We start from the raw sequence: 26,289 nt of genomic DNA, 5'->3' as shown, positions 1-26,289 counted from the left end.
TTGGAGAAACATCTTAAGGATGGTCAATGGAAACAGGATGCACCTGAGCTCAATTTCGAGTCTCATAGCAAAGGGTCTGAATACTTATGTAAATAAGGAATTTTTATTTTTAATACATTTAATACTTTTTTTCACTTTTTGGAAAAAGTCAAAGGGTTCGAATACTTTCCGACTGCACTGTATACTAAATAATATATGTGTGAAATTTGTTTTCATTTAGAATGGACTATTATGATGCACCTGTCTCGAAACAGGGGCAGGGGGAAAAATACATGTAATTTATGCACTTAAATAGCAAATGGAGGACGCTTTTCCCGAGGTTCATTTTCATGCCAGCCAGGTAGGCTATAAAGCGAAGCAATGTTGTAAAGCGAAGCAATGTGCTTAAAATTAGGAGAGTTGAGAAATAATCATAGTAGGATCCTGAGTGGTGCAGCGGTCTAAGGCACAGCATCTCAGTGCTTGAGGCGTCACTACAGACATCCTGGTTTGATTCCAGGCTGTATCACAACCGGCTGTGATTGGGAGTCCCATAGTGTGGCGCACAATTGGCCCAGCGTCGTCTGGGTTTGGCCGATGTCATTGTAAATAAGAATTTGTTCTTAACTGACCTGCCTAGTTAAATAAAGATTTAAAAAATGTAAGTGGAGGCTGCTGAGGGGAGGACAGCTCATAATAATGGCTGGAACTGAGCAAATGGAATGGCATCAAATACATTGAAACCATGTGTTTGATACCATTCCACGAGCCTGTCCTCCCCAATTAAGGTGCCACCAACCTCCTGTGGTAGGCCTAGACTATATAAAGCTGATGGGATCCTCTTTTTAATAGAGGCCATCACTCTGTTTTCTTATGCAATTGCATAGCCTATAGAAATGTTGTGCAACATGAGGTCATTGGCCCTCATGAAGAGTTTGATTACATTTGTGTTGATGTCAAAGTAATTAGAGAGACAATAGAGTGCTGAGTACCAGGCAGCAAGTTTGGTAGGCTACTAATGACCATCAGCAGCATCAGAGCACAATGTAACTCCAAGTCAATCACACTTCTGTGAAATCAAACTGTCCACTTAGGAAGCAACACTGATTAAGCAAGACACCCCCAATAAAGGAGTGGTTCTCCAGGTGGAGACCAAGAAGGAGTGGTTCTCCAGGTGGAGACCAAGATTGGCAAATTTGCCACTTGCGCCCTGTGCTCATCACAGATGAAAGCAGGTTCACACTGAGCACACGTGACAGAGTCTGGAGACGTTCTGCTGCCTGCAACATCCTCCAGCATGACCGGTTTGGCGGTGGGTCAGTCATGGTGTGGGGTGGCATTTCTTTGGGGAGCCGCACAGCCCTCCATGTGCTTGCCAGAGGTAGCCTGACTGCCATTAGGTACCGAGATGAGATCCTCAGACCTCTTGTGAGACCATATGCTGGTGCGGTTGGCCCTGGATTCCTCCTAATGCAAGACAATGCTAGACCTCATGTGGCTGGAGTGTGTCAGCAGTTCCTGCAAGAGGAAGGCATTGATGCTATGGACTGGCCCGTTCCCCAGACCTGAATCCAATTGAGCACATCTGGGACATCATGTCTCGCTCCATCTACCAACGCCACGTTGCACCACAGACTGTCCAGGAGTTGGGCGGATGCTTAAGTCCAGGTCTGGGAGATCCCTCAGGAGACCATCCGCCACCTCATCAGGAGCATGCCCAGGCGTTGTAGGGAGGTCATACAGGCACGTGGAGGCCACACACACTACTGAGCCTCATTTTGACTTGTTTTAAGGACATTACATCAAAGTTGGATCAGCCTGTAGTGTGGTTTTCCACTTTAATTTTGAGTGTGACTCCAAATCCAGACCTCCATGGGTTGATAAATTGGATTTCCATTGATTCTTTTTGTGTGATTTTGTTGTCAGGACATTCAACTATGTAAAGAAAAAAGTATTTAATAAGATTATTTCATTCATTCAGATCTAGGATGTGTTATTTTAGTGTTCCCTTTATTTTTTTGAGCAGTGTATTTATTCAACAGACCTATAATAAACACTCTTTGAATCTGTATGCCTCTTGTGTAGTTGTACCAAAATTCATCCAGATTTTCCAGATTGTTCAAACTGAAAAAAAAAACGATTCTTTATGTCCCCCCTGTTTATTTTAATAAACATAGGAAAATTATACATCATCACATCCTCTCACAAAAGGAAATTTTTTTTTAACACTATTTTATTAATTTGTTTACATTTGATGCCAGGCAAGATATTTATTTGCCAGTCAATATACTTTTATAGAAAAAAGATATCTAAAGAAAATCACTTATTTTGCTGCACAATTTGAGTCATAAGGAAAATATACTTTTCTGCATTGTTTGTATTAGCACTGCATCTCTTCCTTAAAGTATTTCATCTCATGTCTCATAACTTGAGGCACTTATACATTGAAGAAGCTTTTTAAGTTGTCCATTGTTATTATCTCCTGTACAATAAAACCAGAGGAGGCTGGTGGGAGGAGCTATAGGGGGACGGGTTCATTGTGATGGCTGTAATAACTGGAACGGCATCACACATATGGAGACCACGTTTGACTCGGTTCCATATATGCCATTCTAATGAGCCTGTCCTCCTATAACTCCTTACACCAGCCTCCTCAGAATAACTGATGACCCTACAAAGTAAATAATATAGAATCAATGCAGGTTCTCATCCTACCCTGATTCCACACTATACATTCCACACAGCACAAGCAGTTCGGTTGTCTGTTTCAGTGAGAAGTTTTCTGCTCCAAAAAGGCAAAGTCCACAACAGTTTTAAGTTTTCAATAATAATGACAATAATAAAAGTACTTAACCACCCATACAGCTGAAATAATCTTCAGTTATATCGCCAGTGGCACAAGTCTCAGGAAGTACACGATGAATTTACCTACAGCAGACTGTTTCAACAATAGCAAGTGAATTACAACACAATTATATAACATGTACACTTCCAGTGGAATATATTTACATAAAGCATAGAATGATAGTATGGAATGATGGCACTGTAATAACTTTTTCCAGACTTCATCAGACTGTGGTCCAAGAATGTGGAACTGCACCACCATCATCTCCTGAGGAACAACCAAATCCCTTCCACCCCCATGACTTACTTCATTACTCCTTCCACACACGGACATTCTCCACACAGACCATCAGAAAACCAGCTTCATTACAAATACAGCAGATCAAAAGTGGATTTCCCCTGAAAAGTCAACATGTTATTTTCCCACTTTGTCCCATCCATGCAATGATCTGACTCAATGACTGTTGTGTCCTTCTATCCATTCACCATCCTAGCTGTGCATACATGATTCAGAAGGCAACACCACCAGGCCAAAATGTACTGTAAGGCAGTAAAATACTTTCCACCCCTCTTCATCGCGTCTGCAAATCCACAGTTCATGAGTAGTTGTCACTTATTTACACACAGGTTGGTAATATTTGAGTTTAGTTCACTGACTTTATGTCAAGCTGTAGATGTCATCCCATTGTTAGTGAGCGCATGTGACAGTCAGCAACCTTTTTGCATCGGTGTATTGCACCCTCTTTTACAGTGTATATTTTGATGTGTGTGTGTGGCATGATAATGGCTCTGTAATAGTGTGTTGACATTAGCATGACGGTATCAGTATTCCTTTGTGGTGGCATTAAAAGGCGGTGCTGGCCATGCTGCCAGGGGAGAAGAGACGTGGCACTCCTTCCTGCAGAGATGTCTCAACGTGTCTGTGGGCTAACTTCCCCTCCTCACCTGTAAGGAACACACACACACACACACTCCCATTATTCCCTCATACACTCTTTCCCACACACAGAAACCCCACTCTCTGTGCCCCTGTATCCCTTGATCTCACTCAGTCCCCTATCAAACGTATACTTCTTATCCTTCTACTAACCAAGCACCAACAAAGCTTGTTTGGCAGCATCCCTCACGTCCTCCTTGTCCGATCGACAGAGATAGACCAGCTGGTCGATGCTCTCTTTGGCCTGCAGAACATTAAAAACAGACTGACTCCAGACACTAGGGTACGCACAGTAAAAAAACAGATTGAAGATGGAGATTGTTGAAGAGGTGTGACTAAGTGGTAAGACTGACCTTCAGACATGCAAGTGCTTTACAGCCACACACTCTCGTCTCCATGCTTTCATTCTCCAAAAGCTCCAGACAGCTTACCAGGGCCTGGGGTAAAATACACTAACATTTTCACAAACACACACACTATATATACACAAAAGTATGTGGAGAACCCTTCAAATTAGGGGATTCGGTGATTTCAGCCACACCCGTTGCTGGCAGGTGTATAAAATCAAGCACACAGCCATGCAATCTCCATAGACAAACATTGGCAGTAGAATGGCCTTACAGAAAAGCTCAATGTCTTCCAACGTGGTACCGTCATAGGACTCCACCTGTCCAACAAGCTAGACCTTCCCCAGTCAACTGCAAGTGCTGTTATCGTGAAATGGAAAAGTCTAGGATCAACATCGGCTCACCCACAAAGTGGGTGGCCACACAAGCTCACAGAACGAGACTGCCGAGTGCGTAGCGTGTAAAATCATCTGTCCTCGGTTGCAACACTCACTACAGAGTTCCAAACTGACTCTGGAAGCAACGTCAGCACAAGAACTGTTAGTCAGGAGCTTCATGAAATGGGTTTCCATGGCCGAGCAGCCGCACACAAGCCTAATATCACCATGCGCAATGCCAAGCGTTGGCTGGAGTGGTGTAAAGCTCGCTACAATTGGACTCTGGAGCAGTGGAAATGCATTCTCTGGAGTGATGAATCATGCTTCACCATCTGGCAGTCCGACGGACGAATATGGGTTTGGCAGATGTCAGGAGAGCACTGCCTGCCCCAATGCATAGTGCAAACTATAAAGTTTGATGGAGGAGGAATAATGGTCTGGGGCTGTTTTTCATGGTTCTGGCTAGGCCCCTTAGTTCCAGTGAAGGGAAATCTTAACGCTACAGCATACAATGACATTCTAGACAATTCTTTGCTTCCAACTTTGGGGCAACAGTTTGGGGAAGGCCCTTTCCTGTTTCAGCATGACAATGCCCCCGTGTACAAAGCGAGGTCCATACAAAAATGGTTTGTCGGGATTGGTGTGGAAGAACTTTTCTGGCCTGCACAGAGCCCTGACTGCAACCCATTCAAACACCATTGGGATGAATTGGAACATCAGCGCCCAACCTCACTAATGCTTGTGGCTGAATGGAAGCAAATCCCCGCAGAAATGTTCCAACATCTAGTGGAAAGTATTTTCAGAAGAGTGGATGCTGTTATAGCAGCAAAGGGGGGACCAACTCCATATTAATGCCCATGATTTTGGAATGAGATGTTCGACAAGCAGGTGTCCACATACTTTTGATCATGTAGTGTGAATCCACATTGGTGATCCTGTTATCTTCATTGGTGATCCTGCACTTAAGAGGTGCATTTCAAAAGTTCTACAGTGAGTATGGCCTTAAATCAGGGTTATAGAAATATTCTTGCCCAGGGATCCCCTCCCAGGCAGACTGTCGATCCAGGGCCCCAATCATATGTTAGCAATTCTTGTCTTACCAGCTGAATGATAATGGCAAGGAGAAGTAATCAACATTTTAAAATTAATAGATTGTTTTTCATTATTTTGACCCTCATACATAACAATTGGAAGAGGAGGTGATCACTCTAACATAGCTAGAAATGTAACTCCAAACACATTTTCGCTAAGAGCAGCTGATTAAACAAAAGTTTAGCCAAGTATTGGCAAAACTTCAAGTCCAAGTCAAGAAAGCTTAACAGCAGCCAGCGGCACTTGGTAGCCAATTCGCGGGCGCTTTTTCAAAGCCCATGTCAGATACTCCAGTGAGTGTAATTTGCTTAATTATTGACAACACAGTACTAGGAGATGAGAAATAAAGTTGACATCATTAGAATATAAATATATATAGAATAGAATATACAGCAGATATACTCTTCTCTATTTTAGGTATGTCATTTGAAATTGTTTTTTTCCGCAGACCCCCTGCAGTACCCCTGGTTGAATACCCCTGCCTTAAATGAATGTGTCTCTTGGTCTCACCCTCTCTCGATGGCGTGGTTGGTTGGCTAGGCTCCGGAGCAGGGAGCTAGCTGAGGCAGACACCTTCCCCCGCGGGTCCCTGAGCAGCAGGCTGACAGCATGCATCCCCTCCCTCTTCAGGCTGTTCTCTGGTGGCCTCTTCAGGGCCTTCACCAGCACCTCCTGGTCTCCTGACTGCAGGCTCTGAACCAGCCAGACTGGGGGGTATACAGAGAAGCAGAGAAAGAGACAGGACAGGGTGTGTGTTGGGGGAGGAAAAGGAAAAAGAGAGAGAATAAGGATGGGGTTTGGAAAAGAAAATAGGAAAAGACAATAGGATGAGATTATGTTATAGTGGGTGTGGTGAAAGAACAACAATGAGAGGAATCATCCATTTAAATGCTGTACATTCATCATGACTGACCATAGAGCCAAGTTGCTGTCTGTAACCTGGTAAGACACATTAACAAATTCATGAACACCAACTCCAAGCAATTAAGGAGGTCCATTCACTACCATAGTCAGTCTCCCAGACACTCACCCTCCTCTGCCAGTTCAGTGATGTGTGTGTCCAGCTCGCTCACTCCCTCTGCCTCCAGGTAGCTCCAGAACTGGAAGAGAGTCAGCATCTCTCTGGCTGCCCCGTCCCCACGCTTGGGCAGCCTCCTCTCCAGAATCCTCTCCACCAGACGCAAGAACACTAGACACAGCACAGAGAGACATGGGTCCGACGTGACAGGATATCACTTTAACAGCTCTTCTCTAATCTGTGGGTCTGTGATAGCATATACGCCACTGGAATCAAAGCCAAGAGCATTGCATTGCGGATCACAAACTCCTCCTGAGGGAGAGTGTTTTAGACCATGTATCACTATGTTAAAATACACCGTGGCCAGTTTATTAGGTACACCCATCTAGTACTGGGTCGGACCCAGCTTTGCCTCTAGAACAGCCTGAATTCTTCAGGGCATGGAAACGTTGCCCCATTGGTATCAAGGGACCTAACATGTGCCAGAAAAACATTCCACACACCATTACACCACCAGCCTGTACCGTTGATACCAGGCAGGATGGGACCATGGACTGATGTTGCTTACACCAAAATCCTGACTATGCAATGATGACCATACCACGCTCAAAGTCACTTAGGTGCCCATTATAATGTTCAATGCCTGTCTGCCTGCTTTATATAGCAAGTTACGGCCACGTGACTCACTATCTGTAGGCTAGAACCATTTTAGTGAACGGGGTGGTGTACCTAATGAACAGGCCACTAAGTAGTAAGTGTATATATATATATATATATATATATATATATATATATATATACACACACACACACACACACACACACACACACACACACACACACACACACACACACACACAGTTGAAGTCGGAGGTTTACATACACTTAGGTTGGAGTCATTAAAACTCATTATCAACCACTCCACAAATTTCTTGTTAACGAACTATAGTTTTGGCAAGTCGGTTAAGACATCTACTTTGTGCATGACACAAGTCATTTTTCCAACAATTGTTTACAGACAGATTAGTTCACTGCATCTCAACTCCAGTGGGTCAGAAGTTGACATACACAAAGTTGACTGTGCCTTTAAACAGCTTGGAAAATTCCAGAAAATGATGTCATGGCTTTAGAAGCTTCTGATAGGCTAATTGACATAATTTGAGTCAATTGGAGGTGTATTTGTGGATGTATTTCAAGGCCTACCTTCAAACTCAGTGCCTCTTTGCTTGACATCAAGGGAAAATCAAAAGAAATCAGCCAAGACCTCAGAAAAAAATGGTAGACCTGGTTCATCCTTGGGAGAAATTTCCAAACGCCTGAAGGTACCACACTTATCTGTACAAACAATAGTACGCAAGTATAAACACCATGGGACCACGCAGCCATCATACCGCTCAGGAAAGAGATGCGTTCTGTCTCCTAGAGATGAACGTACTTTGGTGCAAAAAGTGCAAATCAATCCCAGAACAACAGCAAAGGACCTTGTGAAGATGCTGGAGGAAACAGGTACAAAAGTATCTATATCCACAGTAAAATGAGTCCTATATCGACATAACCTGAAATGCCGCTCAGCAAGGAAGAAGCCACTGCTCCAAAACCGCCATAAAAAAGCCAGACTACAGTTTGCATCTGCACATGGGGACAAAGATTGTACTTTTTGGAGAAATGTCCTCTGGTCTGATGAAACAAAAATAGAACTGTTTGGCCATAATCACCATCGTTATGTTTGGAGGAAAACGGGGGAGGTTTGCAAGCCGAAGAATACCCTCCCAACCATGAAGCATGGGGGTGGCAGCATCATGTTGTGGGGGTGCTTTGCTGCAGGAGGGTCTGGTGCATTTCACAAAATAGATGGTATCATGAGGCAAGAAATTATGTGGATATATTGAAGCAACATCTCAAGACATCAGTCAGGAAGTTAGAGCTTGGTCGCAAATGGGTCTTCCAAATGGACAATGACCCCAAGCATACTTCCAAAGTTGTGGCAAAATGGCTTGAGGACAACAAAGTCAAGGTGCACTTCACAAAATAGAGTGGCCATCACAGAGTGGCCATCACAAAGCCCTGACTTCAATCCTATAGAACATTTGTGGGCAAAACTTTGTAGGAGGCCTACAAACCTGACCCAGTTACACCAGCTCTGTCAGGAGGAATGGGCCAAAATTCACCCAACTTATTGTGGGAAGCTTATGGAAGGCTACCCGAAACGTTTGATCCAAGTTAAACAATCTAAAGGCAATGCTACCAAATACTAATTGAGTGCATGTAAACTTCTGACCCACTAGAAATGTGATGAAAGAAATAAAAGCTCAAATAAATAATTCTCTCTACTATTATTCTGACATTTCACATTCTTAAAATAAAGTGGTGATCCTAACTGACCTAAGACAGGGAATCTTTACTTGGATTAAATGTCAGGAATTGCGAAAAACTGAGTTTAAAGGTATTTCGCTAAGGTGTATGTAAACTTCCGACTTCAACTGTATCTTTTTAAATATGTTTTATTGTCATATACACCAGATAGGTGCAGTGAAATGTGTTATTATACGTGATATTATCCATGATCGAGACAACAACAGTATCACACCTGTGTCTGCCAGGCTGGCTCCTCTCTCGGGCAGTCTGTTGGTGTAAGCAGCGGCCAGTGCTGTGAGGAAAGCCTCTGTGGAGGTGCTGTACACACTGCCGTTGTCTGTACACTGCTGCCATAGCAATGTTGCCCCTTGGCACTGTTCTAACTGGGGGACAACTACTCCAGGAGAGAGACAGAAAGAAAAGAAAACAAGATAGAGATTTCATTCAATCTACAATTCGAGTAGTTAACCTTATTCATTATATCCTTAGCTGTGTCAGTGAGTAAACTAGTATGCTGTTTTATTGTCCTCCTCTCAGTAGTAATGAACTCACCCTCATCTGCCTGAGTGGCTCCTCCAGGGGTCTCCTTGGCAACGTGTCTGATAAGCTCGAGGACGCGGGCCTCTCTGAGCAGGCGGTCCAGAGCATACATCTCCCCACAGCGCAGAGGCCCAAAGGTCCCCAGCCTCTGCACAGCACAAACCATTAGGCGTCACATAGCCAAAATTGATACAACAAATCAGAACATTTGGTAAGACCACAGATGCCACATTTTTTTTTATATCATTATCACCTTCGAACTGGGAGCTGTTGCTCTGCTTATCAATCATTTTGGCAGCGCAACACAAACGCAAGATCAGATCACCTATGTATGAGATTTTAATTCTTCAACTAATTTGGTTTAGATCCTCATACATAAGAGGACTCCACTGGGTGTAAACTGGTTAAATCAACGTCGTTTCAGTGTAATTTGTCAACGTATTGCGACGCGGAATCTACGTGAAAAATACATTGGATTTGAAAAAAAACCTCATCAACATAAATTCTTGTTTTTAGGTTGAAATTTCAACCACAGGATTATGTCATTACGGTAACCACATTTTAACATAGACAAACCTTGTATAAAAACGGTTGAATTTGTACCTTTAAAACAACAGATTTTCAACATTATATCCTTTATCAGAAAGAGTATATATAGGCTGGGCAGCACCTCCTACTGGAGAATTGATCTATCAACAGCTACCCTTTGGTCTCCCATCCAAGGTTTAATTAAGCCCTGCTTGGTTATTTGTAACTAACTATTACCAAAATGCTATCATGATAATGATTGTTGAGAGATTTCCACTTAAAAACAAAATAGATTTTATCTAAGTAATTCCAAAGGGTATCAAAGTTATTCCAAAAGGGTAAGTTTAACAGAGCAAATTAAATCTATCAATCATGCTATTTAGGTCTATATAGCATTTGCAAAGTCATCAGCAGTAATTGTTTTAATTCAACCCAGAATTTAACTAAAAATAGACAAAATAGGGTTTCAAGCGCTGGTTAATTTAATTCCAGTTTGTCTACAAATTCAAACGGAATAAATTGGATTCACATCTCCATTCACATCTCCAACCAAAAATGTAAGTTGAAGAATGACTACATCAAACCAAAATATATTTAAAGTGCGTTTAAAGTTTGATTTGATTTTGTCTTATTCCATAACTTAGATTTTTGGTTGAGATGGAGATGTGAATCAAACATATGAATGATACTTTTGTAGACAAACTGGAATTAAAGCCAGACTAATTCAGTGGCACAGATGTACAGTGCTTTCAGAAAGTATTCAGACCCCTTGACTTTTACACATTTTGATAAAATTGATGAAAATATATATTTTCTCATCAATCTACACACAATACCCAATAATGTCAAAGCAAAACAAGTTGACATTATTGCTAATAACAAATAAACTGAAATATTACCTTTACATAAGTATTCAGACCTTTTACTCAGTACTTTGTTGAAGCACCTTTGGCAGCGATTACAGCCTCGAGTCTTCTTGGGTATGACGTTACAAGCTTGGCACACCTGTATTTGGGGAGTTTCTCCCATTCTTCTCTGCAGATCCTCTCAAGCTCTGTCAGGTTGGATGGGGAGTGTCGCTGCCCAGCTATTTTCAGTTCAGAGATGTTTGATCGGGTTCAAGTCTGGGCTCTTGCTGGGCCACTCAAAGACATTCAGAGACTTGTCCTGAAGCCATTCCTGCATTGTCTTGGCTGTGTGCTTAGGGTCGTTGTCCTGTTGGAAGGTGAACCTTCGCCCCAGTCAGAGGAGCTGAGCACTCTGGAGCATGTTTTCGTCAAGGATCTCTGTACTTTGCGCCGTTCATCTTTTCCTCGATCCTGACTAGTCTCCCAGTCCCTGCCACTGAAAAACATTCCCACAGCATGATGCTGCCACCGCCACCATGCTTCACCGTAGGAATGGTGCCAGGTTTCCTCCAGATGTGACGCTTGGCTTTCAGGCCAAATAGTTCAATCTTGGTTTCATCAGACCAGAGAATCTTGCTTCCCATGGACTGAGAGTGTCTTTTCGCAAACTCCAAGCAGGCTGTCATCTGCCTTAAACTGAAGAGTGGCTTCCGTCTGGCCACTCTACCATAAAGGCATGATTGGTGGAGTGCTGCAGAGATGGTTGTACTTCTGGAAGGTTCTCCCATCTCCAGAGAAACTCTGGAGCTCTGTCAGAGTAACCATCGGGTTCTTGGTCACCTCCCTGTCCAAGGCCCTTCTCCCAAGATTGCTTAGTTTGGCCTGGTGGCCAGCTCTAGGAAGAGTCTTGTTGGTTCCAAACGTCTTCCATTTAAGAATGATGGAGGCCACTGTGTTTTTGGGGACCTACAATGCTGCAGAAATGTTTTGGTACCCTTCCCCAGATCTGTGCCTCGACACAATCCTGTCTCGGAGCTCTACGGAAAATTCCTTCGACCTCATGGCTTGGTTTTTGCTCTGACATGCACTGTCAACTGTGGGACCTTATATAGACAGGTGTGTGTGCCTTTCCAAATCATGTCCAATCAATTGATTTTACCACAGGTGGTCTCCAATCAAGTTGTAGAAAGATCTCAAGGATGATCAATGGAAACAGGTCACACCTGAGCTCAATGTTGAGTCTCATAGCAAAGGGTCTGAATACTTATGTAAATAAGGTATCTGTTTTTTATTTGTAAAAAAAAAACGTTTTTTCGCTTTGTCATAATGGGGTATTGTCTAGATTGAGGAGAAAAAATATACATTTAAAAAAATGTAGAATAAGGCTGTAACGTAACAAAATGTGGAAAAATGGTAGGTGTCTGAATACTTTTTGAATGCACCATCTTCTGCTTGGATAGTTCCATCTCTTTCAAATGTTGATATTTGGTTGCATTGACAACCAAACACAATTAAATATCACTTTTGAAATACAATAACTAATCTATTAACTTTGACAAGTTAACAAATAAATAACTCAACCAAAAATAAAAATGTAAGAATGGGATTAAGTGGCTCAGATGGAACTGTCCAAGCAGTAGCTACGTTCATCTCCTTTAAAATGTTGATATGTGGTTGTGTTGTCACATTTCTTTCAATATAACTTTTGTAATACAATAAATAGCCTAAAGTTAAGGCCATCTTACAAACTAATATAACGTTCAGCCTTAAAATCAAATCAAATCTTATTGGCCACATACACGTGATGTTATTGCGGGTGTAGCAAAATGCTTGTATGAATAACATCCATGGCCACATTGAGGTTACTGTAACTATACATTTCTTCTTATGTAATTGTGCAGTGTCTTCAGAAAGCATTCACACCCCTTGACTTGTGTTACAGCCTGAATTCAAAATGGATGAAATATTTTTTTTTCCTCACCCATAATGACCAAGTGAAAACATGTTTTTAGAAATGTTTGCAAAATTATACATGCTAGAATCATCTTTGGTAGCGATCACAGCTGTGAGTCCTTCTGGGTAAGAGATTTGCACACCTGGATTGCACAATATTTGCACATCATTCTTTTCCAAACCCTTCAAGCTCTGTCAAGTTGGTTGTTGATCATTGCTAGACAGCCATTTTCAAGTCTTGCCATAGATTTTCAAGACGATTTAAGTCCAAACTGTAACTAGGCCATTCAATGTCATCCTGGTAAGCAACTCTAGTGTATATTTGGCCTTATGTTTTAGGTTATTGTCCTGTCTCCCAGAGTTTGTTGGAAAGCAAACAACCAGATTTTTCTCTAGTATTTTGCCTGTGCTTAGCTCTATTCAGTTTCTTTTTATCCTAAAAAACTCCCTAGTCCTTGTCGATGACAAGCTTAGCCATTGCATGATTCAGCCACTACCATGCTTAAAAATATGAAGAGTGGTACTCCGTGATGTGTTGTGTTTGCCCCAAAGTTCATTTCTTTGCCACATTTTTGCCTATTTACTTTAGTGCCTTTTTGCAAACAGGATGCATGTTTTATAATATTTGTACTCTGTACAGGTTTCCTTCTTTTCACTCATTTAAGTTAGTATTGTGGAGTAACTAAAATGTTGTTGATCCAGTCTCAGTTCTCTCCTATCATAGCTATTCAACTCTGTACCAAATGTACACTGTTTTAAAGTGGTGAAATCACTGAGCGGTTTCCTTTCTCTCCGCAACTGAGTTACACCATTCAATGTGAATTTCATAACTTCACCATGCTCAAAGGGATATTCAATGTCTGCTTTTATTATTTTTACCCATCTACCAATAGGTGCGCTACTTAGCGAGGCGTTGGAAAACCTCCCTGGTTTTTGTGGTTGAATCTGTGTTTGAGATTCACTGCTTGACTGAGGAACCTTATAGATAATTGTATGTATAGTATGTCTTCACAATTTCTGTAATAATCTATACAGCATCTCAAATGGCATATCATCATCACTTGCACCATGTACTTTTAATTTAATTAAACTGCAATCCAGGGCCCGGTTCCCCAAAAGCATCTTAAGTTCATCGTTGTTACGGACTGCCTCAGACCACTCGTAGTACAGCTAAGTGTGTCTTTATACACAGAAGATCTCCGGTAAACACAGAATTAATATGTTTAGCTGTCTCTCTGTGACCGCTAATAACTTCAAAACAAAGTTGATTACCAATAGACTAAGGTTGCCAATGTTTTTGCAATTGTTACAGAGGATAATGCTTCAAATGAAAACAGAGATTTACATTTACGTCATTTAGCAGACGCTCTTATCCAGAGCGACTTACAAATTGGTGCATTCACCTTTTGATATCCAGTGGAACAACCACTTTACAATAGTACATCAATATCTTTTTTTGGGGGGGTAGAAGGATTACTTTATCATATCCCAGGTATTCCTTAAAGAGGTGGGGTTTCAGGTGTCTCCGGAAGGTGGTGATTGACTCCGCTGTCCTGGCGTCGTGAGGGAGCTTGTTCCACCATTGGGGTGCCAGAGCAGCGAACAGTTTTGACTGGGCTGACTACATTAAAAGCTCAATACAGTAGGCCTATAGATTACATGTCTATATATTTCAAATCATATTGAATACGGTCTATAATTTGACTCAATATATTTAAATGATGTGTGACACATTCGCAATGATGTGCGCCTCAATATTTGCAGCCATAGTTATAATATCTCTCTAGGAGCTGATCCGTTGTCAGTATTGTGGAATAATTCTAATGTTAAGGTAAGATCTGCATGGAGAAAGCTGATCCAAGAGCAGCGCTGCCTTTCTTTTTGATCCTACCTGCATCAATACATGCATGCGTCAACGGCGCACATAGTGAGCGTTCTCTCTGCCTGGTGTTTTGGGAATTGTAGGAACAATACATTGCTAAAACCCTCGTAAGCTTTAAATTCCAGGGCTAACGGGAAACTGGGCCCAGGTCATGTGGTTGTGCTATTAGATGAAGCACAGTGATATCACATTAATCTGCTGTATAAATAAACTTAATATCTGACATTGTATTCCAGTTTGAACTTTGCTGTGTTTTTGGTTGAAAGCGCAATGATAGACACTAAACCAGAAATCTGAAGAAAAAAATCCCTAGAAATGTTGTTGTGCTTTCAGTTGGTTGAAAGCACAGTGATAATACATTAGTAATTCAACTAACTTTTGGCTGTCTTTTTGAGTGTGTGAATACACTGTAGGTAGTAATGTTATTGCTCAACGTCTCAACAATTATCCACTATGAAATGCCATGGTTTGCCCAGTGAGACCATGGTGTGTTAGCAGTGGTGGGAAAAGTACCCAATTGTCATACTTGCGTAAAAGTAAAGATACCTTAATAGAAAATGACTCAAGTAAAAGTCACCCAGTAAAATACTACTTGAGTAAATGTCTAAAATAATGACGGAGTCACCTATGACTCACCATACACTATTTTGAAAGAGGAAGCAAAGTACCTTAAGCATATGTTTTAGTTTCAGTCTCCATCTCCACTAACCAAAGTTAATTGTATGGATATTTTTTCTATTAATAATGAGCAAGTATCAAAAGTTAAAATGGAAGTATAAATAATTAAAAATTCTTATATTAAGCAAACCAGACGGCAGAATTATATATATATTTTTTAAATGTACAGATAGCCAGGGCCACAACTTACAAACAAAGCATTTGTGTTTAGTGAGTCCACCAGATCAGAGGCAGTAGGGATGACATGAATTGGAAGTGTGTGAATTGGACCATTTTCCTGACCTGCTTAGCGTTCAAAACAGTACTTTTGGGTGTCAGAGAAAATGTATGGAGTAAAAAGTACATTATTTTCTTGAGGAATGTTGTGAAATAAAACTACAAATTGTCAAAAATATTAAAGTACAGATACTCCAAAAAACGACTTAAGTACTTTACACCACTGGTGTTTGTTACTCATATATCATGATGCTCACCAGAAGTTGGGCGCTGCAATTCTTCAGATGAACCAGTAGGGTGTGGTCTAGAGCCCGGCAGCCAGTGCTCACAGGTCCACAGGAGGGGGACTCCCAGCATCTCTTCTCACAGTCTTCATCTCTCCCTGCACTCTCCTCTGATGGCCTGCCAGGGGCACTGTGGTGCTCACTAAACACAACATCCACACAGGAGCACAGGTAGAGTATGAGCATTTTTTATTTATTTAACCTTTAACTAGGCAAGTCAGTTAAGAACAAATTCTTATTTACAATGACGGCCTACCCCGGCCAAACCCGGACGACGCTGGGCCAATTGTGCGCCGCCCTATGGGACTCACAATCACGGCCGGATGTGATGCAGCCTGGATTCAAACCAGGGACTCCAGTGACACCTCTTGCACTGGTGCAGTGCCTTAGACTACTGCGCCACTTGGGAGCCCAAAGAGAATGGATAAATGAAGATAGTTCAAATCAGGCAGTTTACCATTAAAAAAAGGTATCTTCTGGTCTACTTAACTGGGTGTGTCTCCCATAGACACCGATGCAATAGCCACTGGGTCTAGTCTACTTAGTCCATTGACTTCAAATAAAATCACATTTTCTATGTCAAATGTCCCAAATACAACACATGTAGTAGACCTTACTGTGAAATGCTTACTTGCACCCCCTTAACCAACAATGTAGTTTAAAAAAGGTATGTGCTAAATAAACAAAGAAAATAGTAACATGAAATAACAAGGCTATATACTGTACAAGGGGTGCTGGTACCAAGTCAATGTGCAGGGGTACGGGTTAGTCAAGGTAATATGTACATGTAGGGGAAAGTGACTATGCATAGATCAGGTCATCAACCGGTCCAAGGCATTCCTAGTCAATCAATGTAAAAAAAAACAATATATATATATATTTTTTTGCGGTCTTGCGTTGCTGGCGGTAGGTGCGCTCAATTCAGCTGCCCTACGCGCCGGGTAAACAAAGTTTGCTAATTTTTAACCATTTCATGTGTTTGAAGGTAGAAACTCTGCCTTCTGGGCCGGGCCCGGAAAGCAAATCAAGTGCTCTATAGGCCTACCGCTGGCCAATCAGATGGCTCAGATTACAGTGTCTGCAGTAATGTAGCAGCCGTAAAAAAAAGATACAGCAAAGTAGATACTGTGAGATTTCAAAACATTTAAAACTATGACTAGAGAGAGACTTTCAACAAATACAGCAAAGAGCTTCTGTTTTTATGAGCAAGTTCCTGTTTAAAGTTCTTACTCAGCACTGTCAACACTTTTTATTCAACACTTTTGTAAGTCATAAAAATGCGCCTTCTTCCTTCTTCCACTTGCGCTACCAGCACTGCAGTTGTAATGAATGAGTAGGAAAGTGTATCGATAGGCTTGCATTGTTATTATTAGCGGCTTGGGTCTTTTTCTGTTCATAGGAGTAACAACACGAATTTGTGCATGAGGCAGAAGTAATGAAGTGCGACTCGAGTTGCGCCATCAGCTGGAAGACGGTGTCCCTTTTTGGTCAGTGTCAGTGGAGGAAAGGGAGCGTGGAGGGACATTGAGAGGCGGACCCTCAGTCTGCTGTTCTCTCCCTCTGCTGGGACTGGCAATCAGATGCAGGCACTATCAGCCCAGTAAAATACAAATAAAATAATAAAGCGAACTGGAAGGAATGTGAAATAATAATGCACCAAATTATTTTATCTTCCAACGAGGAAATGCTACCAAAAATAATTAACTGAAATGTGCTAAATGATGGAGTCACCCATGATTCACCAAACTATATATTTTGAAAGAGGAAGGAAAGTACTTTAAGCATATGTTTTAGTTTCAGCCTCCTCCATTTCCACTAACCGAAGTTAATTATATATATTTTTTCCGATTAACAATGTAAAATGAACAGCTGTACAGAAAGATGTATGTGAAGGACAAATTATAGAGAAGGAACTTGATGATGCAATTCAAGCCTTTAAGTCCGGGAAAAGTCCAGGGCTGGAAGGCATACCAGTTGAGGTATACCAAACCTTTCTTTATGTACACTCCGATACAAATGGTAGACTATCAGATACTCAACAAAAAGGTCTGATTTCATTGTTACTGAAACAGGACCCAAGTGGAAAATATAACAAGACAGTCCATTTAAAAAATTGGAGACGGCTAACTCTTCAGTGTTGTGATGCAAAAATTCAGGCAAAATGCACAGCCCATAGAATTTAAAAAAGGTATTGTCGGATATTATTCATCCTAATTAGACAGTTTTTTTTACATGGACAATACATTGGAGATAATATAAGACAAGTACTGGAAACAAGAGAACACTATGAAAAATCTGGGAAACCAGGCCTGGTATTTATAGCAGACTTTGAAAAGGCTTTAGATAAAGTACTACTTGAATTTGTATATAAATGCCTGGAATATTTCAATTTTGGAGAATCTCATAAAATGGGTTAAAGTTATGTATAGTAACTCTAGGTGTAAAATAATAAATAATGGATAATATATATATATATATATATATAGTACCAGAATAATAGTGAAGACCTCAAAATAATGAAATAACACATATGGAATCATGTAGTAACCAAAAAAGTGTTAAACAAATCAAAATATATTTTAGTCACCTTAGCACATTCTTGGAATTCTCTCAACCGCCTTCATGAGGTAGTCACCTGGAATGCATTTCAATTAACAGGTGTGCCTTGTTAAAAGTTTGAGTGGAATTTCTTTCCTTCTTAATGTTTTTGAGCCAATCAGTTGTGTTGTGACAAGGTAGGTATACTGAATATGGTCTTTTACCAAATAGGGCTAAGACCATATTATGTCAAGAATAGCTCAAATAAGCAAAGAGAAACGATAGTCCATCATTACTTTAAGACATGAAGGTCAGTCAATGTAGAACATTAAGAACTTTTCAAGTTTCTTCAAGTGCAGTCTAACACTACATGATTCCATGTGTGTTATTTCATAGTTGGTGTCTTCACTATTATTCTACAATGTGGAAAATAGTAATAATAAAGAAAAACCCTTGTATGAGTACATGTGTGTGTGTGTGTGTGTCTATATATATATATATATATATATATATATATATATATATATATATATATATATATATATATATATATATATATAAATATACTGCTCAAAAAAATAAAGGGAAAACTTAAACAACACATCCTAGATCTGAATGAAAGAAATAATCTTATTAAATACTTTTTTCTTTACATAGTTGAATGTCCTGACAACAAAATCACACAAAAATAATCAATGGAAATTCAATTTATCAACCCATGGAGGTCTGGAATTGGAGTCACACTCAAAATTAAAGTGGAAAACCACACTACATGCTGATCCAACTTTGATGTAATGTCCTTAAAACAAGTCAAAATGAGGCTCAGTAGTGTGTGTGGCCTCCACGTGCCTGTATGACCTCCCTACAATGCCTGGGCATGCTCCTGATGAGGTGGCGGATGGTCTCCTGAGGGATCTCCTCCCAGACCTGGACTAAAGCACCCGCCAACTCCTGGACAGTCTGTGGTGCAACGTGGCATTGGTGGATGGAGCGAGACATGATGTCCCAGATGTGCTCAATTGGATTCAGGTCTGGGGAACGGGCCAGTCCATAGCATCAATGCCTTCCTCTTGCAGGAACTGCTGACACACTCCAGCCACATGAGGTCTAGCATTGTCTTGCATTAGGAGGAACCCAGGGCCAATCGCACCAGCATATGGTCTCACAAGGGGTCTGAGGATCTCATCTCGGTACCTAATGGCAGTCAGGCTACCTCTGGCGAGCACATGGAGGGCTGTGCGGCCCCCCAAAGAAATGCCACCCCACACCATGACTGACCCACCGCTAAACCGGTCATGCTGGAGGATGTTGCAGGCAGCAGAACGTTCTCCACGGCGTCTCCAGACTCTGTCACGTCTGTCACGTGCTCAGTGTGAACCAGCTTTCATCTGTGAAGAGCATAGGGCGCCAGTGGCGAATTTGCCAATCTTGGTGTTCTCCGGCAAATGCCAAACGTCCTGCACGGTGTTGGGCTGTAAGCACAACCCCCACCTGTGGACGTCGGGCCCTCATACCACCCTCATGGAGTCTGTTTCTGACCGTTTGAGCAGACACATGCACATTTGTGGCCTGCTGGAGGTCATTTTGCAGGGCTCTGGCAGTGCTTCTCCTGCTCCTCCTTGCACAAAGGCGGGGGTAGCGGTCCTGCTGCTGGGTTGTTGCCCTCCTACGGCCTCCTCCACGTCTCCTGATGTACTGGCCTGTCTCCTGGTAGTGCCTCCATGCTCTGGACACTAAGCTGACAGACACAGCAAACCTTCTTGCCACAGCTCGCATTGATGTGCCATCCTGGATGAGCTGCACTACCTGAGCCACTTGTGTGGGTTGTAGACTCCGTCTAATGCTACCACTAGAGTGAAAGCACAGCCAGCATTCAAAAGTGATCAAAACATCAGCCAGGAAGCATAGGAACTGAGAAGTGGTCTGTGGTCCCCACCTGCAGAACCAGTCCTTTATTGGGGGTGTCTTGCTAATTGTCTATAATTTCCACCTGTTGTCTATTCCATTTGCACAACAGCATGTGAACTTTATTGTCAATCAGTGTTGCTTCCTAAGTGGACAGTTTGATTTCACAGAAGTGTGATTGACTTGGAGTTACATTGTGTTGTTTAAGTGTTCCCTTTTTTTTTGAGCAGTGTATATATAAACACACACACACACACACACACACACACACACACACACACGTGTATATATGTACAGTTGAAGTCGGAAGTTGACATACACCTTAGCCAAATACATTTAAACTCAGTTGTTTTTCACAATTCCTGACATTTAATCCTAGTAAAAATTCCCATGTCTTAGGTCAGTTAGGATCACCACTTTATTTCAAGAATGTGAAATGTCAGAATAATAGTAGAGAGAAATGATTTATTTCAGCTTTTATTTCTTTCATCACATTCCCAGTGGGTCAGAAGTTTACATGCACTCAATTAGTATTTGGTAGCATTGCTTTTAAATTGTTTAACTTGGGTCAAATGTTTCGGGTAGCCTTCTACAAGCTTCCCTCAATAAGTTGGGTGAGTTTTGGCCCATTCCTCCTGACAGAGCTGGTGTAACTGAGTCAGGTTTGTAGGCCTCCTTGCTCGCACACGCTTTATCAGTTCTGCCAACAAATTTTCTATGGGATTGAGGTCAGGGTTTGTGATGGCCACTCCAATACCTTGACTTTGTTGTCCTTAAGCCATTTTGCCACAACTTTTGAAGTATGCTTGCGGTCATTGTGCATTTGGAAGACCCATTTGCGACCAAGCTTTAACTTCCTGACTGATGTCTTGAGATGTTGCTTCAATATATCCACATAATTTTCTTTCCTCATAATGCCATCTATTTTGTGAAGTGCACCAGTCCCTCCTGCAGCAAAGCACCAACACAACATGATGCTGCCACCCGTGCTTCACGGTTGGGATGGTGTTCTTCAGCTTGCAGGCCTCCCCCTTTTTCCTCCAAACATAACGATGGTGATTATGGCCAAACAGTTCTATTTTTGTTTCATCAGACCAGAAGACATTTCTCCAAAAAGTACAATCTTTGTCCCCATGTGCAGTTGCAAACCGTAGTCTGGCTTTTTTATGGTGGTTTTGGAGCAGTGACTTCTTCCTTGCTGAGCGGCCTTTCAGGTTAATGTCGATATAGGACTCGTTTTACTGTGGATATAGTTACTTGTGTACCTGTTTCCTCCAGCATCTTCACAAGGTCCTTTGCTGTTGTTCTGGGATTGATTTGCACTTTTCGTACCAAAGTACGTTCATCTCTAGGAGACAGAACGCATCTCCTTCCTGAGCGGTATGACGGCTGCATGGTCCCATGGTGTTTATACTTACGTACTATTGTTTGTACAGATGAACATGGTACCTTTCAGGCGTTTGGAAATTGCTCCCAAGGATAAACCAGAGTTGTGGAAGTCTACAATTTTTTTCTCAGGTCTTGGCTGATTTCTTTTGATTTTCCCATGATGTCAAGCAAAGAGGCACTGAGTTTGAAGGTAGGCCTTGAAATACATCCATAGGTACACCTCCAATTGACTCAAATGATGTCAATTAGCCAATCTGAAGCTTCTAAAGCCATGACATAATTTCCTGGAATTTTCCAAGCTGTTTAAAGGCACAGTCAACTTAGTGTCTGTAAACTTCTGACCCACTGGAATTGTGATACAGTGAATTATAAGTGAAATAATCTGTCTGTAAACAATTGTTGGAGAAAGTACTTGTGTCATGCACAAAGTAGATGTCCTAACCGACTTGACAAAACTATAGTTTGTTAACAAGAAATTTGTGGAGTGGTTGAAAAACGAGTTTTAATGACTCCAACCTAAGTCTACGTAAACTTCCGACTTCAACTGTATATATGTGTGTGTGTGTGTGTGTGTGTGTGTGTGTGTGTGTGTGTGTGTGTGTGTGTGTGTGTGTGTGTGTGTGTGTGTGCGTGCGTGCGTGCGTATGTATGTATGTGGGATACAACCTTCCCAGCTCTGCAGATTTTTCTGCGAAGAGACAATCATTAGATGAGATATTTTTGCTACCATAACAATTTAACGTCAACAGTGAAGAAGCGACTCCGGGATGCTGGCCTTCTAGGCAGAGCTGTCCAGTGTCTGTGTTTTTCCCCCCCATCTTAATCTGTTCTTTTTATTGGCCAGTCTGAGAAGGCTTTTTCTTCGCAACTCTGCCGAGAAGGCCAGCATCCCGGAGTCGCCTCTTCACTGTTGACGTTGAGACTGGTGTTTTGCGGGTACTATTCAATGAAGCTGCCAGTTGAGGACATGTGAGATGTCTGATTCTCAAACTAGGCACGAATATACTTGCCCTCTTGTTCAGTTGTGCAAAGGGGCCTCCCATTCCTCGTTCTATTCTGGTTGGAGACAGTTTGCGCTGTTCTGTGAAGGGAGTAGTACTATTCCATGCAATTTCTCCAATGGAATAGTCTTCATTTCTCAGAACAAGAATAGACTGACGAGTTTTAGAATAAAGTACTTTGTTTCTGGCCATTTTGAGCCTGTAATCTAAACCACAAATGCTGATGCTCTAGATACTCAACTAGTCTAAAGGCCAGTTTTATTGCTTCTTTAAATCAGAACAGTTTTTAGCTGTGCTAACATAATTGCAAAAGGGTTTTCTAATGATCAATTAGCCTTTTAAAATGATAAACTTGGATTAGCTAACACAACGTGCCATTGGAACATAGGAGTGATGGTTGCTGATAATTGGCCTCTGTATGCCTATGTAGATTTTCCTTTAAAAAAACTGCTGTTTCCAGCTACAATAACCATTTACAACATTAACAATGTCTACGCTGTATTTATGATCAATTTGATGTTATTTTAAATTAAAAAAATTGTCCTTCTTTTCTTTCAAAAACAAGGACATTTCGAAGTGACCCCAAACTTTTGAACGATAGTGTATATAAAGTCAGCAAAAAAAGAAACGGCCCTTTTTCAGGGCCCTGTCTTTCAAAGATATTTGGGTTTTTACGAATTAACTTCACAGATCTTCATTGTAAAGGGTTTAAACACAGTTTCCCATGCGTGTTCAATGAACCATAAAAAATGTATGAACATGCACCTGTGGAACGGTCGTTAAGACATTAACAGCTTTCAGACGGTAGGAAATGAAGGTCACAGTTATGAAAACTTAGGTCACTAGAGAGGCATTTCTACGAACTCTGAAAAACACAAAAAGAAAGAGGCCCAGGGTCCCTGCTCATCTGCGTGAACGTGCCTCAGGCATGCTGCAAGGAGGCATGAGGACTGCAGATGCGGCATGCGCAATACATTGCAATGTCTGTACTGTGAGAAGCATAAGACAGCGTAACAGGGAGACAGGATGGACAGCTGATCGTCCTCGCAGTGGCAGACCACGTGTAACAACACCTGCACAGGATCGGTACATCTGAACATCACACCTGCGGGACAGGTACAGGATGGCAGCAACTGCCAGAGTTACACCAGGAACGCACAATCCTTCCATCAGTGCTCAGACTGTCCGCAATAGGCTGAGAGAGGCTGGACTGGGCTTGTAGGCCTGTTGTAAGGCAGGTCCTCACCAGACATCACAGGCAACAACGTCGCCTATGGACACAAACCCACCGTTGCTGGACCAGAGAGGACTGGCAAAAAGAGAGGACTGGCTCTTCATTGACGAGTCGCGGTTCTGTCTCACCAGGGGTGATGGTTGGATTTGCATTTATCGTAGAAGGAATGAGCGTTACACCAAGGCCTCTAGAGCAGGATCGATTTGGAGGTGAAGGGTCCATCATGGTCTGGGGCGGTGAGTCACAGCATCATCGGACTGAGCTTGTTGTCATTGCAGGCAATCTCAACGCTGTGCTTTACAGGGAAGACATCCTCCTCCCTCATGTGGTACTCTTCCTGAAGGCTCATCCTGACATGACCCTCCAGCATGACAACGCCACCAGCCATACGGCTCGTTCTGTGCGTGATTTCCTGCAAGACAGGAATGTCAGTGTTCTGCCTTGGCCAGAGAAGAGCCCGGATCTCAATCCCATTGAGCACGTCTGGGACCTGTTGGATCGGAGGCTGAGGGCTAGAACCATTCCCCCCAGAAATGTCCGGGAACTTGCAGGTGCCTTGGTGGAAGAGTGGGGTAACATCTCACAGCAAGAACGGGCAAATCTGGTGCAGTCGATGAGGAGGAGATGCACTGCAGTACTTAATGCAGGAGTAAAAATGTGCTTAACAAGTCACATAATAAGTTGCATGGACTCACCCGGTGTGCAAGAATACTGTTTAACATAATTTTTGAAATGATTACTTCATACCTGTACCCCACACATACAGATAATTATAAGGTCCTTCAGTCAAGCTGTGAATTTCAAACAGATTCAAACACAAAGAAAGGTTTTCAAATGCCTTACAAAGAAGGACACCCATTGGTAAATGGGTAACAAAAAAAAGCAGACATTGAATATCCTTTTGAGCATGATGAAGTTATTAATTACAATTTGGATGGTGTATCAATACACCCAGTCACTACAAAGATACAGGCATCCTTTCAAACTCCGTTGCCGGAGAGGTAGGAAACCGCTCAGGGATTTCACCGTGAGGCCAAAGCGACTTTAAAAACAGTTACAGAGTTGAATGGCTGTGATAGGAGAAAACTGAGGATGGATCAACAACATTGTAGTTACCCCACAATACTAACTGAAATGACAGAATGAAAAGGAAGCCTGTACAGAACAAAAATATTCCAAAGCATGCATCCTGTTTGCAACAAGGCACCAAAGTAAAACTATAAAAAAAATTGGCAAAGAAATGAACTTTATGTCCAGAATACAAAGTGTTATGATTTGGGGGAAATCCAACAGATTACCGAATACCACTCTTCATATTTTTAAGCATGGTGGTGGCTGCATCATGCTATGGGTCTGCTTGTCATTGGCAAGGACTAGGGAGTTTTTTTTATAAAAAGAAAATGGAATAGTACTTAGCACAGACAAAATCCTAGAGGAAAACCTGGTTCAGTCTGCTTTCCAACACACACCGGGAGACAACTTCACATTTCAGCAGGACAAAAACCTAAAACAAGGTCAAATATACACTGGAGTTGCTTACCAAGATGACAGTGAATGTTCGAGTGGCCTAGGTACAGATTAGACTTGAAAATATGGCAAGACTTGGAAACTGCTAGCTAGAAATGATCAACAACCAACTTGACAGAACTTGAAAAGCAGGGGGTTGAACACTTATCTAAATCAAGATTAGGGTTTATTTTTCCCCCCTTTTTTTATACACGTTAGAATTTTTCCCCCACTTTGACAGAGTATTTTGTGTAGATAAAAAAAAAATTGAATCCCACCTTGTAACAACAAAATATGGAAAAGTCAAGGGTTGCGAATACTTTCTGAATGCACAATATAATGAATAAATATACAGTATATACACTACCAGTCAAACGTTTTAGAACACCTACTCATTCAAGGGTTTTTCTTTATTTTTACATTGTAGAATAATAGTGAAGACATCAAAACTATAAAATGACACACAAAAAAGTGTTAAACAAATCAAAATATATTTTATATTTGAGATTCTTCAAATAGCCACCCTTCGCCTTGATGACAGCTTTGCACACGCTTGGCATTCTGAAATGCATTTCAATTAACAGGTGTGCCCCCTTAAAAGTTAATTTGTGGAATTTCATTCCTTCTTAACTTCTTTGGGATAGGTGGCAGTATTTTCACGGGCCGGATAAAAAACGTACCCGATTTAATCTGGTTACTACTCCTGCCCAGAAACTAGAATATGCATATAATTAGTAGATTTGGATAGAAAACACTCTAAAGTTTCTGAAACTGTTTGAATGGTGTCTGTGACTATAACAGAACTCATATGGCAGGCCAAAACCTGAGAAGATTCCAT

At 41.6% G+C, this 26,289-nt stretch overlaps 1 protein-coding gene across 5 annotated transcripts in view; it reads right to left on the bottom strand.

The window, feature by feature from the left end:
• Positions 1-1,992: 1,992 nt before the first annotated feature.
• Positions 1,993-26,289, bottom strand: part of LOC115196804 (rho family-interacting cell polarization regulator 1) — a 105,348-nt gene continuing 81,051 nt past the window's right edge. For all 5 annotated transcript variants that reach the window (XM_029757720.1, XM_029757719.1, XM_029757723.1 and 2 more), the window contains exons 15-22: positions 15,852-16,020; positions 9,502-9,637; positions 9,182-9,343; positions 6,607-6,765; positions 6,087-6,283; positions 4,114-4,197; positions 3,914-4,004; positions 1,993-3,768 (exon numbers count right to left, since the gene is read on the bottom strand). In XM_029757720.1, coding sequence (XP_029613580.1) covers positions 3,668-3,768; positions 3,914-4,004; positions 4,114-4,197; positions 6,087-6,283; positions 6,607-6,765; positions 9,182-9,343; positions 9,502-9,637; positions 15,852-16,020 — 1,099 coding nt within the window. In that variant the 3' untranslated portion in view covers positions 1,993-3,667. The remainder of the gene's footprint in view (positions 3,769-3,913; positions 4,005-4,113; positions 4,198-6,086; positions 6,284-6,606; positions 6,766-9,181; positions 9,344-9,501; positions 9,638-15,851; positions 16,021-26,289) is intronic.

The sequence above is a fragment of the Salmo trutta genome, chromosome 7 (genome assembly GCF_901001165.1).
Source record: "Salmo trutta chromosome 7, fSalTru1.1, whole genome shotgun sequence".
NCBI lineage: Eukaryota > Metazoa > Chordata > Actinopteri > Salmoniformes > Salmonidae > Salmo > Salmo trutta.
This window is presented reverse-complemented; position numbering and strand designations above follow the sequence as displayed.